Source organism: Xiphophorus hellerii, chromosome 5 (genome assembly GCF_003331165.1).
Source record: "Xiphophorus hellerii strain 12219 chromosome 5, Xiphophorus_hellerii-4.1, whole genome shotgun sequence".
Lineage (NCBI taxonomy): Eukaryota > Metazoa > Chordata > Actinopteri > Cyprinodontiformes > Poeciliidae > Xiphophorus > Xiphophorus hellerii.
The window spans coordinates 20481757-20497042 of NC_045676.1; the positions used below are offsets into that span (position 1 = coordinate 20481757).

Here is a 15286-nt window from a genome sequence, read left to right on the forward strand (position 1 = left end):
GCAGATGCATTAGGTTTGCTTATGAGGAACTGTATTTTTCACTGTTTCTTATTTTCGGTAAAGGTGAGGTGTTTATTGTGCTCCAAGGAGTTGGGGTACAATAATAACACCTCATCCATGTAGTGTCAAAAAAGAGAAATCGTGTGAAACCAAAAACTGTGGAGAAATTGTTGTTTCTTAATAAAAATGCATGAAATCATCCAAGTTACACAAGCATTAGCCTATTCACTACCCCCTCCCTAGTTCCATAAGCACTTTCACTGTCCTCTGCCTGATTAGGCCCATGCCATTTTTCTAGAGTCACAGAAAAACATTATTACACAACATGCCATATCACATGACACTACTATTTTGGGAATAATTACACACAGAGAATACATTCAAACAATATTTTATTATACACATATGTGTATACATAATTTATGTAGACAAATGATTTTGTCCTACACCTTTTGTGAAGTCATTCCCAAGAGCCATAATAGACAAAAATTCAATGCATCACATGTGTTAAGATACAGCTGGCTGTGATTATACACCTGGCCAGTAGGTGGTTTCGTGTGCACATGAAGCCTCAAGAAATGAACCCTTTCTCGAACCAGTTGGCTCAAGTGGTTCAATGCCTCATGAGGCTTCATCTCACCATCACTAGATCAAGCACACCAGCCACTTGGGCAGCCGTCATGTAGTAGAGGAAACAAAGACACACACCTCGCAGCGGCCTGCTCAGCTATAAAGCTATTTGCCCCGCCCACCAATCAACTGCACGCTACTTGATACACCTGCACTGGAAAAAGTGAAGCACAGAGTTGTTCATTCAAGCTAATAACTACCATTGAAAACATTGTAAAATAATTGACTTGGTTGTGAAAGTCTATTTTTTTGCATTCTGAGGTGTCAATTTTGATTCAGACTGAATTAATAACACTTCTGAAGGAAAGAAAGCAAATATTTTGGTTCCTCTCAAAACACGCTGAAAGGAAATGATGTCATATTTTCAATCTGAGTCACGTGAGAAGAAGTGGGGGAGAAGTGCTTGGAGAGCTTCGTCCGTTAAGACGGTTAAGAAAGAATGATTAACGTCCCAGCACGTCAAAGAATAAACCTGCGGTAAGTACTAAACTAAGCGGATGTAGACGTGTCTTAACAAGCCTACAATTGTATTAATGCAAAAGACTGAGTTAATGTCACCTGGTTAGCAAGCTGAATGTCCCGCCTAAATGTGTGTATCCCAGTAAACGCTTTCTTTTTTCGCCGGGTTAAATGTGGTGTAATTTCTTAACTTACACGTATTTCACGAGAAATATAACTATGTGTACATTGTTCGGTTGTAGCTGGAATTAATCAAGGTAGGCATAATTCGTTACCAATCACTAGCTTCCACCACGGTTAGCTCGGCTACACCGTGAATTTGACTAACTCAACACATGTTAAGCCATGTTAGCAATTAGTTAGTCTAGTGTGTTTATACCACTATGATTGTAAAGTCCCAGTTTGTTAATGGTAGCGAGGCCCGTTGAAAATTAATGGTGTTTTGTGCATGCATTATACTTGTATGGTATGGTAGGTGATGTTTCCCAGTGTTCGCCATGCTGGTTTGTCCAACTGTTAAAACGGTTGCACAGGATATGCTCTCGGTAAGCGAATCTCCTTGCATTTTCCGAATGCTTTGTGTTTTCAGAGATATGTCATGGCATGCTGGCAGGTATCTTATGAAGTGTGACTTCGCACGCGTGAGCCAGCAAAACTGTTGGGTTGCAACGTTCAGAAAAACCAAATGAATGTGGAGACGAGATTAAGTGGACCAAACGATTTAATTAATTAATTAATTAATTAATTAATTTTATTTCAGTCGAAGTGGTCTGCAAGATCAGTGTGGCAGGCAGAGTGCTTCAAAAAGTGAACATGCCAACTTCAACCAAGCTTACTCTATTAAAGCAAATCTCTAATGAAGGGGAGGGGGGGCCAAGTGTTGCATTTGCCTGCAGTCATTTTTACATTAGGGTGGCTCTGATTGTAAGAGCACAGTAGTAGCTATAATGATGTTGAATGAATGAATTTCTGTGTATATCTTAGTTCATACAAAACATGCAGCTCAATGTTCTTTACTACCGCTAGACTCAACATTGTATTTAGGTATATAGATTACCAGACTGTCATTAAAACTAAACAAACTAAGATTTCTGTTCATTGCACTTTCTAAATATTTACTGGTCTGCTTTCCTTTTTTCAGGTTGGATGTGGAAATGCAAAGAATGCAGCGAGCATTTTTCAAGAAGATCTGAGATACTGAAACACTTGAGAATTGACCATCGGTTTCACGGTAGGCGGCGTCCCTATCCATGCATCCACGCACAATGTCCCTGTTCGTCCAAGACATGGAATGGTCTTCAGAAACATCTCTCTAGAAATCATCCTTCTCTGGAGTCCCAACAAAGACACTCTTCTTTCAAGTGTTACATTTGTGGAAACAATCAGCTTTCTACTGAGCACGTTTTTTTCCAACATATCTATGAACATCTGAGAAAATATGAAGTAGTCCCATGTATGTTTGATGGTTGCTCATACAAAACCAACATATACAGCAGTTTCCGGAGCCATAAATGGAGAAAACATCGGCCATGCACCATTAATGACTTTAAAAGTGGAATAGTTGTCACGTCACTCATTTCCAATCCATCTGACTATGACTTGAATGAAGAAATAGAGCCAACCACTGAAGAGTCAAGAGATTTGGAAAAGGAAGTTGAACTGAAATTAGCTTCACTTTTACTTAAATTAGAACATACATATTTAGTCTCGGCTACAGCTGTAAATGAAGTTGCTAGACTAGTCTACACATCGCATAATAACCATTTTGATTGTCCCTAAAGGGTGCTGATGCAGATTTCAGAAGGGAGTGTATCCTCAGAGCTCTCATCATCTACCTGGGAGAACGTGTTGAGGACCTTATAAAGGAATACATGGTATGTCCAGATATTTTCTGTCACAATGATGATTCAACTTTATTCATCACGGCAGACCACCTATGCCATTATACAGTATATAGTGATTAATGAGGTGTGCCAGACTGCAGTTGTTCAGTTGCATATTTCGTATATTTTGCCTCAGGTCTCCCAGAAAGATCAAGCTGAGCAGGAGCTGGAGAGGACCATCATGGCAGTCTTCGTCTTCAGAGAGAATTCAAGCCTTCTACAGCAGCCCCAAGACGTTAGGATTGTCATTGATGGTGTGGAAGTCCTCAATGAGTTGCCTTCTCTTGCAGCCGGAGTGGCAATGCTCTTTGGACTTTGCTATGCGCTTAACATGGAGTATCCACAGGGTTTCAGGTTCACCTTTGAGGCCCTTCAGAAGATCCTGATGGAGCTTGGTTCCAACAAGATGACTTCCAAGATTCGCAAACTCAGTGGTGAACTCAAAACTGCACAGTAGTGTATATTTGTGTGTAAGCACACACATTAGCAATGTGTGCCTGTAGTTGCCACTGGCTTCTATTTAAGAGGTAGACCACCTCAACAGCACTTTGTTATACAGGCTCACAGGGTCACTTTCATGGAGTGTTTTTGTTGGAATTTTAGTTCTTTGATGATGTTTAGAGATGCAACATTCCTTCAAGTTCAGATGTGTTTGACCAGTACAACAACAGTGGATGCTTTCCATCCATTTAATTTAGCTTGGTAAGCCATATTGTCTTTATTTCATTGCTCTGATATAGAGCAACAATGACATGTCTATATTTGTCTGAACATGCAACTTTTTTTTGTCCTTTTTTACTTGAGGAATAAATAACTTTGAAAAAAAACTGTTGCTGGAGTGTGTTAAGTGTGATGTGAGTGATGCAAATTGTTTTTGAAACCAAGTTTATGAAATATAAAAAAAAGACTTTCATGGTCCCAATGAATTAACTGGTGTTAATGCCTGAATATTAGTTTGGTGCAATGTATATATATTTGATTGGTTCAATTTCAATATTTTAGTTTGGTTCCAAAACTGAAATGTAAATAATTTAACTTGGATAAAGGTGAAGAATTAATATTGGGTCAAATAAAGTAATATGGTTTGAGTCAAAATTAAATAGTCATGTTGTACCAAACCACTTTATTTAGATTCTGTGAAGTCAAATATTTTAGATGCAACAAATGGACATCAATTTTTTTAATTTAAGCCAGGCCACACTTTTTACAGTGTGGTGCACATAGTTGGGAGGGTGGAACACCATCCCACCAAACTAGGATTTGTTGTACATATTCTTGTTTAAATAAAGTTTGGGGGGCGGGTGGGGAAATGAACGCAGCCTTCGTTTACACGTTGCTAAGCAACAGTACAGCCCTCTGACGCCGCTTCGAGTTGAGTAAACTCCCACAGTTTTTACTAAGTCGGTCCAAAATTAGCGCTCAAAAATGTTGTCTTTTGGTCCAAACGTGAGACTGTCACTGCAGGAACAGAAAGCGGAGCTTCAAGATAAAATTCAGTTGCTGGGTAGGTTTGGGTTTTGGGGGTTTTCAGCTGTTTCCATGTTTGGTACTGCTTACTTTGCTGCTAGCTTACATTGATGTCTTACTTTTAACGGAGCTTTAGGTTAACTTGAAACGTGAATGACTACGGTGCTCACATTTCTTTGTTGCTGCAATTATTAAATGTGTCCACTAGAGAGCGAAGGGACTGCGTTTTATGAGCGTTCTCAGTCCGTTATCAAGAAGAACCATGAGATCATCCTCCAACTGAGGCCGGCGAACCAGAAGCTGCACAAAGAACTGGCTCAGGTCATCCTTTTACTAAGATGTATCCTAGTTAGCAGTCTTAATCTAACATAAATTCAGTTGTTCTTTTCAGTGATTATGTTGTGCTACTGATAGACTATTGTTTTATTTCTTTGTGTAATTTGTGCTTAATTTCTATCTTAGTTATCCAGAAGTACCATGTCGGCCATTTGATTTCAGTTGTATTGACCAGTCAACACAGGGAGCTCAGCAAGCATCTGGAAGAAGTTGCTAAACTAAAACTGAACTTTTTGACAATGTGCAAAATGAAAATGAAGTCTGCTTATTATCCTGAACATCACATCCCTAGCATGAAAAAGTGGCAGCAAACGACTTTAGACTGACATGGTGGTTTACCTTCCAGCAATACAACAACCCTAAGCAAATAGCCAGAGCTACATTGTAATTTTTTTTTTTTTTTAGATTAAAGCATATTCATGTGTCAGAACTAATAGACCTAGACAAAGTTGAGACCTGTACCCAATCTGGACAGACTTGAAAGTGGATGTTTGCAGACGCTCTCCGCTCATCCTGACTGAGCTCGAGCTATCTTGCAAAAGAGATGTTGAACAACTTCTACATGTCTCTAGCTGGTTCAGACATACTGTAATGAGACTTGCTGCAACAAACTGTATTAAGATCGTTCCACAAAGTATTTTGTACGTCTCTCATGTAAATTTGTGCAGTATGGGATTATAACTAGTTCAAGGAGTATGAATGCTTGTGGAAATGTATAAAATGCTAATAAAAAATTAAAACAAATTTCTGTGTGTTTTAAATTAGGTTGATCAACACAACTTGTCAAAACAGGTGAGAGGCAAAGTTTTTTATGTTACTAATAAATATGCTTGACAGGTGATATTTCTGGTTTCAAAAACATCTAAGAGCTGTTAAGTGTTTTAAATTGTGCATTGTATTTGCCCGTCATAAGCTGCTCTTTTTTCCCCTCAGAAAGCAGTTTCAAAACTAGAGCAAGAGCTGCTGTTCCGGAGAAGACGTCTCGATGCCCTAACCCACACCACCCTGAGCTACCAGCAGCGCCTTGATGAGCTCAGAATAGAAGAAGAGAGAAGGAACCAGGAGCACAGCATGGCAGCTATGTCCACTGTAGCTTGGGAGTTTGAGCTAGAGGAAGATGCAATGGTAGTTTACTCTCTGATCTCTAAAAATGTGTCAAGCTTTAAGCACTAGCGATGGTAATCGGCTTTTAATCAACTGAACCAGCTGACATTCGTCATGTTCTTTGCAATATTCATTTTGAATACACTGACATTGCAGCTACTGTATATTAACAATATGCTCGTTAGATCTACTGGCAGGATTGTTACTTGTTTGTGGGCATCTCCTCAGAATTTTCGTATGCTGGAGAACCGTCTGGATAAATTTCAATTCAAGTGCAAGGAGGCTGAAAAATGCAAGATGATCAACATGAAGCTCAAGGCACAGATGCAGGTAGGTGGATGATGCGCCTTCTTAACAACACGCTTTCTGTTTCGCCCTATTTATGTGCAGTTGGTCATTTTTGACAGTGATCCTCATTAACTGGAAAAGATACTGTAGGGAAAAAAGCTGCGCAACCAACCTGACACTACATGAGAAAGTAATTGCACCCTTGGCAACAATAACATAGCAACAAAAGTACCACTCTGGAGTTCACGCTATGACCAGGGAAGTGAGGCCTGCAGTTCTTTAGATATTCTTGGTTTCTTTGTTTTCTCCTGGACACATCACCTGTGACCTCGTGGAGTAATTATGATAAGTGGGTCACTCCGGAGAAGGCGTATTATTATTTGCATTTAAAGCCATAGAAATGTTATTTATACAACTTTGTTTCTCATTTATTCATGAATTTTTTGCAATTGGGATGTGAGGGTTTACTCATACTCCTTAAGATATTTTAACTTACTTCTTATTTCCAGCCAGGTTCTATTTAAGTGATTTCTTGTTTCTACAAGTCAAGTATTTAATCTATTCAATATGAGTCAGGTAAACACATTCATTCGTAATTTAATTATCGACAGGATTTAACAAAGGGCCATGTTGGTTTTAATAGCTTTTTTCCAAATTATTGAGATCATTATTTAAAGATGGCATTTTGTATTTATTCTGGTTGTTATATGGTTGACAGTAAGCTCATTCGTTCATTGTTTGGTCTGCGGTTCATATTTGTTAAGACTTTAATCATCGTAACAAAGGATGGGTTATGTGCCGCTCTGGAGAGCAAAGAGGTGCTTTAATGTAGGACTAGTTACTAAAGGTGAAAGACCACAGTAGTACAGTACTTTCTGACCCAGTTTGTTGATTATCTGTCTGAATAATAAAAATGCATAGTCACCACAGTAACACCGTGTTCTGTAAATAATACCATCTACACTCCCTGAGCTGCTTTGTCAGCACTACAATACATGAGGACCTGATATGTCCAGAGTACTGAGGCCGAATTCCTGTGCTTGAAATGAACTCTAACACATTATTTAATGTCAATAAGATGTTTCATCGCCTTTTCTAACCAAACGTCTAACCTCAAGTTTTTAACTTCCTGTCTGGTGTTTGGGGATGTTCCCTCAATATTTCCACATTATGTTCTTTTCTCAGGATCCCGTTTATTTTATGAAGTGCACCAGTCCCTCACAAAGCCAAGCATTTCTCTTTTATTTTCTCATGATGGTAAACAGGGAAGCTGGATGTTTGAAGCGTTTTCCTAAGACGCACCCAATGGAGTTCCTCTAAATTAAGCCAATCAGAAACAAAGCCAGGATCATATGGGCTTCTGAGCTTAAGAAATTAAAAAAGTTCTCTGATAACTGATTTCTAATCTGGCTTTTAGCAAACTTTAGCAGTCCTAGCTGACCCAAAACAGGCACAATACAGTCTGATTTAATATCAGACAGTGAGAAATAAATACTTTTATGTTTTTTTGTTGTTGTTTTTTTTCCCAGAATGAACCATCACAGACTGGGCTTGTTTTTGTAACGAACCAGATACTTTTTAAAATCTTTATCAAAGAGGATGTCGAGCTTTGAGTTTACCAAAGAGATAGTAATTTAAGCTCTTCCTCAGCTGTATTAATATTTCAGTGACACTGTAACAAGCAATTATAGAAATTCATATAGCATTTTCATCAGTAACTTTAATACCAAAATTATGCTCCTCACCTGTTGCTATTTAACCTCTTCTGTTGTGGGGTCATTTTAGTCAACTGTTATTTTCTTTTTGTGTGTATTTGAATTAACAAAACGTTCAAAGGCTTTGTTAATTCAAATTATCTCTTAATATTTGCAAAGTTATCTTCTATTTTCTGTAAATTATGGAATTTAACTGATTTGCATATGTTTATTTGTACTTTTTTTATCCATTTTGATTTTGTAATGATTAGAGGACCTAATTGTTCAAACAAACTGAGGTACAAAATCATTAAGGTATTTTTTTTAGAAATCTAAGAGTGTACACGTTCACATTTCACATAAAGAGTGTTATTGTTGAGAATTTAACTTGACATGATATAATTTGAGAATGAAGTATGTGATGCTTTCTCTTTTTTTCCCCGTATGTTACCCTGTATTCTTGCACTTTGTTTATCTCATGGTTTCATGTGCCTTTTCCATTTCAACCAACCAGGATGAGTTTCGGTGCTATGGAGCACAGATCGACAATTTAGAAAAAGAATTGCTGAGGTACAGACAGGAGTTTCAAAACCTGGAGGCCCTAAATATGGAGGCTTACCTCTCAAAAACAGCTGCTGAGGTGAACCATCGAATGTTTCTGGAAAGATATTAATATATTATTCTCTCTTTGTCCAAAATTTGTTTTCCACCTGTTTAAGAGTGATGATTTTCTAACATTCATCAACGTCAGCAAATCCATTTTTGTCAGATCATTCATGACACATTTTTGCCATATTGAATTATTTTATTAACTCTCTGGTCCTTCTTGCTTTTAATCCTTTTAACCGTGTGTCTCTGTCTGGCGTCCATCAGGCTGAGTTACACCAGCTGGAGGAACAGCTGTTGAAAGAACACAAGGAGAGAGAAAGTAACATAGCAAGGTTAAGGCAGAAAGTTGATCAGCGCAAGGTTCAGTCTGAAAAGCCTGACAAAAAGGTGAGATGTAAATATTCTTTACCTTGGGAGAATGGTCCTATTAAAAGTCAGACACTGATTTAGATTTAGATTTAGATTTAGATGCCAATAAGCTTAGGATATACATTTTAAAAAAGTTACATGTCATCTAAGGACAAGTGATTTTGGTTTGTCTGCGCTAGGGCTGAAGCAATTAATCAAATGAATTGTGATGAATCAATTATTGAAATAATCGTCAACTAATTTAGTAATCAATTAACGGAGCATGCAGGTTCAAAAAAAGGCCATTTCCTGAAAGAACAACACCCTCAGACCTGCAATTAAACCAGAACTTTACAGAAAATATATGCATTTAGCATTTACAATAAAAAAAACATATTCTACCCCAAACTCCTCAAGAGGCATTTTTAGCCTCACCCGATTCAAATTATGTTAAAAAAAGTCTTAACTACCTCATGATATTCTATTACTAATTGGTTAATCGACAGATTAGTATTACACTGTACTGATGTTGAGTCAAGAAGAAGAGGTTGAGCTTTTCACATGTTGTTGGAATAATTTTTTTTAACCTGCAGAAGCGTCCTTTGCTACAAATAATCAAGCGTACACTAAAGGAACGCTATGTTATTGCATTTTAGGTAATAAAATGTTTATTTTCTTATTTTAAAAGACATTTAAATATTTGTCCATTTACATGTTTTAATATCTGTATTGACCCTGGTTTTCTGCAGGTACAGAGAACAGTTCTGGAGGTAGATGAGTTGGATAGCGAGGCCCAGCAAAGCACCAGGATCGTACCTGAAGAAGAGAAAGCCAACCCCATCTTTGAGGAGATCTTGAAGAACCTCAAGGAAGCCATTGGAGTCTCAGATTTGCAGGTATAAATGTTAAAAACAAAACAAACAAACAAAAGAACACTGTAAACCTGACAAAAAAAAAACAGATTCATGCATGCTATTCTGTTAATCTTCCACAGGACGTTGTGGAGCATTTTACCTTAGAGAAGGAGAATTGTGAACGTTTAGAGAATCTAAAGAAACAGAATGACGAGGCTCTGGAGAAGCTGAAGGAGGAGAAGGAGCTGCTTAGCAAACAGTTTGATCAAATGAAATACTCTGGGGAGGCCAAGCTGTCCAGGTGCAACCGATTCACCAGAGATCACTCACCTTGTTTATGTTTCTCCTCATTTGAACGACCTGTGCTGAGGGATTTTAAGTGATTCTTTCTTTTTTGTTATTAGTGAGATGCTGAAGTTGGAGGAGTGTGAGCAGCAGCTGCAGATCCAGCTACAGAGACGTGATGCAGACGCAGAGCGCCTGGCCGACAATGTGAAGGCCCTCGGTGCCATCAGAGCCGGAGTTGAGCACCTGGCAGGGAAACTGCAGGACACCTCTCTTGTAAATCACAGATGCCACTCAACTTTTACGTCAACCTTTCGGCTAACGGTGCAGTTCATTTTTGTTCTGATTTTGTGCCTCTTCCAGATGGAGGACAAACCTTTCAAATCCTCCCCAACTTCAGATGAGTTTGTGCTGGAGCTTTTGAACCAGTGTGACGCGAAACTGCAGATCTTACTAAAGGAGCTTGAAGGGATGGACATGGCCTCTGTCATGAAGGAGATAGAAGAAGATGAGGTAAGTGTACGACTACGTCACAGAAATATTTGGCACTTGGGAAACTACTTTCCCCTGTACGAAAATAAACCTGCGTGGCAGCTCTTCAGACTTTTTAAGACAAATCTGTCTGGGAGGAAAATCAGATAAAGTGATGACAAAATTTGATTAGAGCTGCTGATGATGATGCACCGTTGAATCACTCAGGTCTGACTGGTTAGTTTGCCTAAACTTCCAATTCAGGGACCAAGTTTAGTGCCAAGATTCATAAAACTAGCAGGTTTTTAGTTATTAACGCTAACACCGTCACAAGGAAAGTTCCACATGCGGCTTTTTTCTGAGGTATTCCTAAGTATCTGTGCCTAAGTTACAAGCTTGTGGTTCCAGAACAGTTTTGTTTTATTCGGTTATAATCAACAATATAGCCACAACAACACTGACACTGGTCCAATAAGTAAATCTGGGTTGATTTACTTAACAACACATGCTTATTTCCGTTTTGTCACCATTTGTGTTTCAGGAAGGGCATGGGATGAGGTTGGCCATGTTTATTTGCCCTGTCATATGACAGTGATTGTGATGCAGCACAGGATTATGGTGTCTGAGTCGCTTTTACATGGTGTCAGAAATGTAGGGAAATATATACGATATATATGATATAGGTAGTAATAATATCGGCTATTGGATTTAGCTCAAATCTAATATGGGGTCGATTCATATAATTTCTCAGGTCATAAGAGAGAAAGCTCACTGTATCATTTTTGGGGCCTTCTTTTATAAGTCTGAAAAGATCGAAACTCAGTAAAACATCTAATAATATCTATATAATAAAAAAAAACTATTGTAAAATGTATAAATTAGAGCAGTGGTTGACACAATACTGGAAATATTGGTCTATTTTTTGGAAATGGACATTCAGGAAACTCAATATTAACTACGGCTGTATTAGTTGTAGCATTATTCTCTGTGTTAATTGAGGCATCATTGCAATATTAACAGCATTTTTTTCAACCAACCAGACAGTATATTGTATTTTTTTACAGTGATTGTGCAGTTGGTGGTCTGATCACTGGCTGTTTGCTTTCCAATTCTCTGTAGATAAAGAATAGATGAGTGGAGTATAAAAGCAGTGAGAGCTGTTTGATATTACTCTCTCATTGTCCTGAAAAGGACTATTGGTTAGAACAGATATCCATCAGAGAGCATCTTCTACTTTCTACTTGCCTAGCCCTCTGCTGCACTCTGTCCTCTCTTTATACCTGCACTGTAACTGTACACTAGTCACCTGTAAAACAACCTGACTAGTGGTCTTCTTTCTGGGTAACTTATTGTCAGCACTGATATAACCTTCATTCTTATGTTGTCATTTGTAAGGCATGTTGGATAAAAACATCTCCCAGTCATTAGAGTAAATGAAATCCGAAAATTCTCAAAACATGTATGCTACTGAATATCAGTTTTCTGTAATGAATAAAGTCTGTTTAGTCTTAAAAAGGCTGCTTTTACAGAAAAAAAGCTAAAAACAAATTCAAAACACCTATTTTTTTTCTACTTCAACATTATTTGCTTGTATTTTTTTTTCTACTGAGCAGTTCTACACCACAATTGAAGGGAGGCTTCCCAAGACCAACACAAAAGTGAAAGTGCCATACAAACCAATAAAGGACATGGGCAAAGAAGGTGGGTTGTAACAATCCACACAATCACACATACACACACACACCCACCCCCACACCCACACACACCATGTAAATGTGTCTTTGTGTCCATGCTTGTGTCACAGACGGTGAACTCAAAGATGATGAGTTTGACATCATAACACGAGATGCCCTGAAGCGTCAGTCTCAGCTCATCATTGAATCCAACTTGAGCAAAAAGCCTTGGAAAAAATAAGTCCTGATCTAAAGCAACAAGAGTAACACAAAGTGTTGCACGACTGTGAAGTAGAAGGAAAATGACATGTGGTGGGGTTGTTTTCCCTAATAAAAATGTGAGAAATGGCATACTCAGAGGAATATTCTGCAGTCAGATAAGACTGCATGCATAATTATTTTATGTAAAGGAAAACTAGCACTGTACTTCACCCTTAACACACAATCCTCACACAATGTGAAATGCATTGACATGAGGGTCTTAATCGTCATATTCAGCAGGGGCAGAGAAGTTTGTAATGTAGCTATACATGGCAATCCTCCGTAAAAGTGTTGCTTTTATTCATTCATGAGAAATTCTTGAATCTCCCATTTCAACCATTTTGTTTGGAAAAACGCGTGGTTTCACAAAGCCCCGCCTTTTCCTTGAAGCTCCTCCCCAGAAACACTGTTTCCATCTGAGTTTTCGCCTCAAAAAGCACGACTCCCCCACAACTACCCCAGTCAGCAATTTGAAAACACCTGGTGGAACTACGATTCTGCTGAGCTTATCTTAGGAGCTACTTCTAAGTGAAGGATTGGGAAAAATGGTAAAGACTTAATGGAGAAGGCAATGAAGGCGGTGTGATGGAAAGAGCAAGAGCTTGTTAAAGAGACAGTGACACAATTTCAAGATGTTAAATTGCAAAGTCAAATTTCTTTTAAGTCTTGTTTGATTTACAACTGAAGGTAGCATAGTTATTTGATTATTTGGTATAAAATGGCACGATGTGCATGGGAAATATATAATACTGTCCCTTTAACAAACAACCAAAGGTGCAATAAAATCCTTTATATCCATTGTAAATCTGTTGCAAGACTTGACAAGCACTGCTCACAAACTGTCCACATCTAATCTGTCTGAGCCTGAGCTATTCCACAAAGAAAAATAGACAGAAATTCAGTCGCAATGCCACCAGCAATGCGACTGAATTTCTGTCTATTTGTCTTTTGGGTTAAAGACATAACTCAAATGATTTGTGGCTATATTTGCAGCAAAGGTGGCTGTACAAAGTATTGACTTGGAGTTGCTGAATACAAATGCATGCCACATTTTTAAAATTTTTATTGTGGCAAAGAAAATTCCAGCTATGTACTAATTTGTGTAGGTCTATCACATTAAATCCCAGTAAATTGCTTTGGAGTTTGTGGTTGTAACATAAAAACAAAGAAAAAATTTCAGGAGTTAAAATGTTTTTGTGACAATTCAATGTGTTAAACATGACTCAGTTGCTATAAATACTAAAAAATGTAATAAAAATGATTAATATCTCATTGTACATGTTGCATCGTCACTGAACATCATCGGTTATTAGATGATCCTCGTTAAATGATTCGTGTGTGGGCGTGTGTGTGTGTGTGTTCTCGTGTCAGCTTTGTTTTGACAACAGCCGTGTGCTGCTGAGGGTGTTGCACCAACACAGATATTTCCACCTATCACCAGGCAACCTTTCAGCCGTTGCCTCCTGGGAGTCAACGACAGAAGGTTGCTCCGACTTATGAATCCTTTCACAGTGAATAGAGTCAAGTTTCGGGGACGTTTTTGTCCTTTTTTTTTTTTTTGCTTTGTTTCTAGTGACTGAAACCAGTTCACTGTAAATACTCCAGGTTTCAAATTGCAGATATTACGCCGCAGAGCCATGAAAACCTACACCTATGACATATTCAGACTCTGTTCTTCGTTAGGATGAATCAGAACCCGCTGGTATGTGGTGCATGGTTACATGCAACACGTTAAGTACGTCAGGCACAGTTCTGCAGCTTTATTCAGAGAATTCACGTGTTGTTGGAGCCAGCTCTTGAATGTCAGGTGCTCACCTTTGTTCTCTGACCTCTCAAATGTCTGCCCTATGCCAAAGGGAATTTCTGTTTTTAGTTGCAAAGCAAAGGTCTTACACGTAGACCCAGCAGCTGCAGCCAAAAACAAAAAGCTTCGATCCAAGTAGTTCAACAGGTGCCTGGTTCTCTTTGTCAGTGTGTGTGTGTGTGTGACGTAAAGAAGGTGACAATAAAGCAGCTGTGGCGTAATGTTTGCTCCAGTTCTGTTCTTTTTTTTCTTTTCTTTTCTAAAGTTAGTTTCTCCAGAGTTTGTGTTTTGTTCATCGTTTGTGTACTCTTTGTTTGGTCCTGCGTTCGTCGATAGTCAGGCTGGTAAAAGGTAATCCAAGCTACTGCTAGACCTTGTGAAGGGATGTTAGGTGTATTCATTTAATAATGAATTCTGTGTAATTATTTATTAAATGTACAATTAAGTAACAAGTCGTTATTTGCATTTGCCATGCATTCATCTCAGAATTAATTATTTAGGTATTAATGTATTTATTTTCCAGCTTCTGTCGCCTGTGGCAGTGTTGTCCCTGTCTGCAGACGGACAGATAGACATGCTTGATGTGCTGCAGCACAAGACTTCATAATTAAATAAAGACACTTACTGATTTATGCTTTCAACATATAATTAACTCAAATTTTGATCAAACATTTGCACGTTCAGTTATTTCATGTTTTAATTTTTAAATAATTATTCAAGAATGTTTATGTAATGTTTACATTTCCAGTCTATTTTCCCTATTAACATCACATTTATGAATATTTATTTAATCGTCAATTTTTGTTTTGAAATGTAAGTTTTTTCACTAACAGGAAAGTACTGCCCACAACAGTGAAATATGTCTTAATATCATAATAATTACCGCTCCTACTTAAATGTTTGCCAAGTTCATTTTTAAATTGTGTTGTGTAATTTAATTGGACATTTAAATGTAATTATTATTGTTCCGATATTATTTAAATGATAACATGTAATATTTATTTAATAAATTATGATTTTTTTTTTTTTTTTTGCTTATTTGTGGCACTTTTGATATTAAGGATAATCAAATTCAAACAATTACACTAATGAGAAAAACAAAGATTGAACCTTAAAAAAC

The 15286-nt window shown here is 37.9% G+C and overlaps 1 protein-coding gene and 1 long non-coding RNA gene across 2 annotated transcripts; both read left to right on the forward strand.

The window, feature by feature from the left end:
• Nucleotides 1–825: 825 nt before the first annotated feature.
• Nucleotides 826–3793, forward strand: LOC116719448 (uncharacterized). Its single transcript, XR_004339178.1, has 4 exons — nucleotides 826–1107; nucleotides 2231–2320; nucleotides 2871–2963; nucleotides 3109–3793. It is a non-coding gene; the product is annotated as an uncharacterized LOC116719448 (long non-coding RNA).
• Nucleotides 3794–4320: 527 nt separating this feature from the next.
• On the forward strand, nucleotides 4321–14387 carry odad3 (outer dynein arm docking complex subunit 3). The gene is made up of 13 exons (XM_032561867.1): nucleotides 4321–4476; nucleotides 4648–4760; nucleotides 5541–5567; nucleotides 5709–5900; nucleotides 6108–6209; nucleotides 8376–8501; nucleotides 8735–8857; nucleotides 9568–9714; nucleotides 9813–9973; nucleotides 10077–10233; nucleotides 10321–10470; nucleotides 12042–12129; nucleotides 12233–14387. The coding sequence occupies exons 1-13, from the start codon at nucleotides 4398–4400 to the stop codon at nucleotides 12340–12342; spliced, it is 1575 nt and encodes a 524-aa protein (XP_032417758.1). The 5' UTR covers nucleotides 4321–4397; the 3' UTR covers nucleotides 12343–14387.
• Nucleotides 14388–15286: the final 899 nt, after the last annotated feature.

Bases quoted from the DNA above. Each gene is read 5' to 3' on its own strand.
- odad3 (XM_032561867.1), top strand. From the start codon at position 4,398: ATGTTGTCTTTTGGTCCAAACGTGAGACTGTCACTGCAGGAACAGAAA. The intron at 4,761-5,540 runs GTCATCCTTTTA...GTTTTAAATTAG, and splicing joins TGCACAAAGAACTGGCTCAG to GTTGATCAACACAACTTGTC. The intron at 12,130-12,232 runs GTGGGTTGTAAC...CTTGTGTCACAG, and splicing joins AAAGGACATGGGCAAAGAAG to ACGGTGAACTCAAAGATGAT.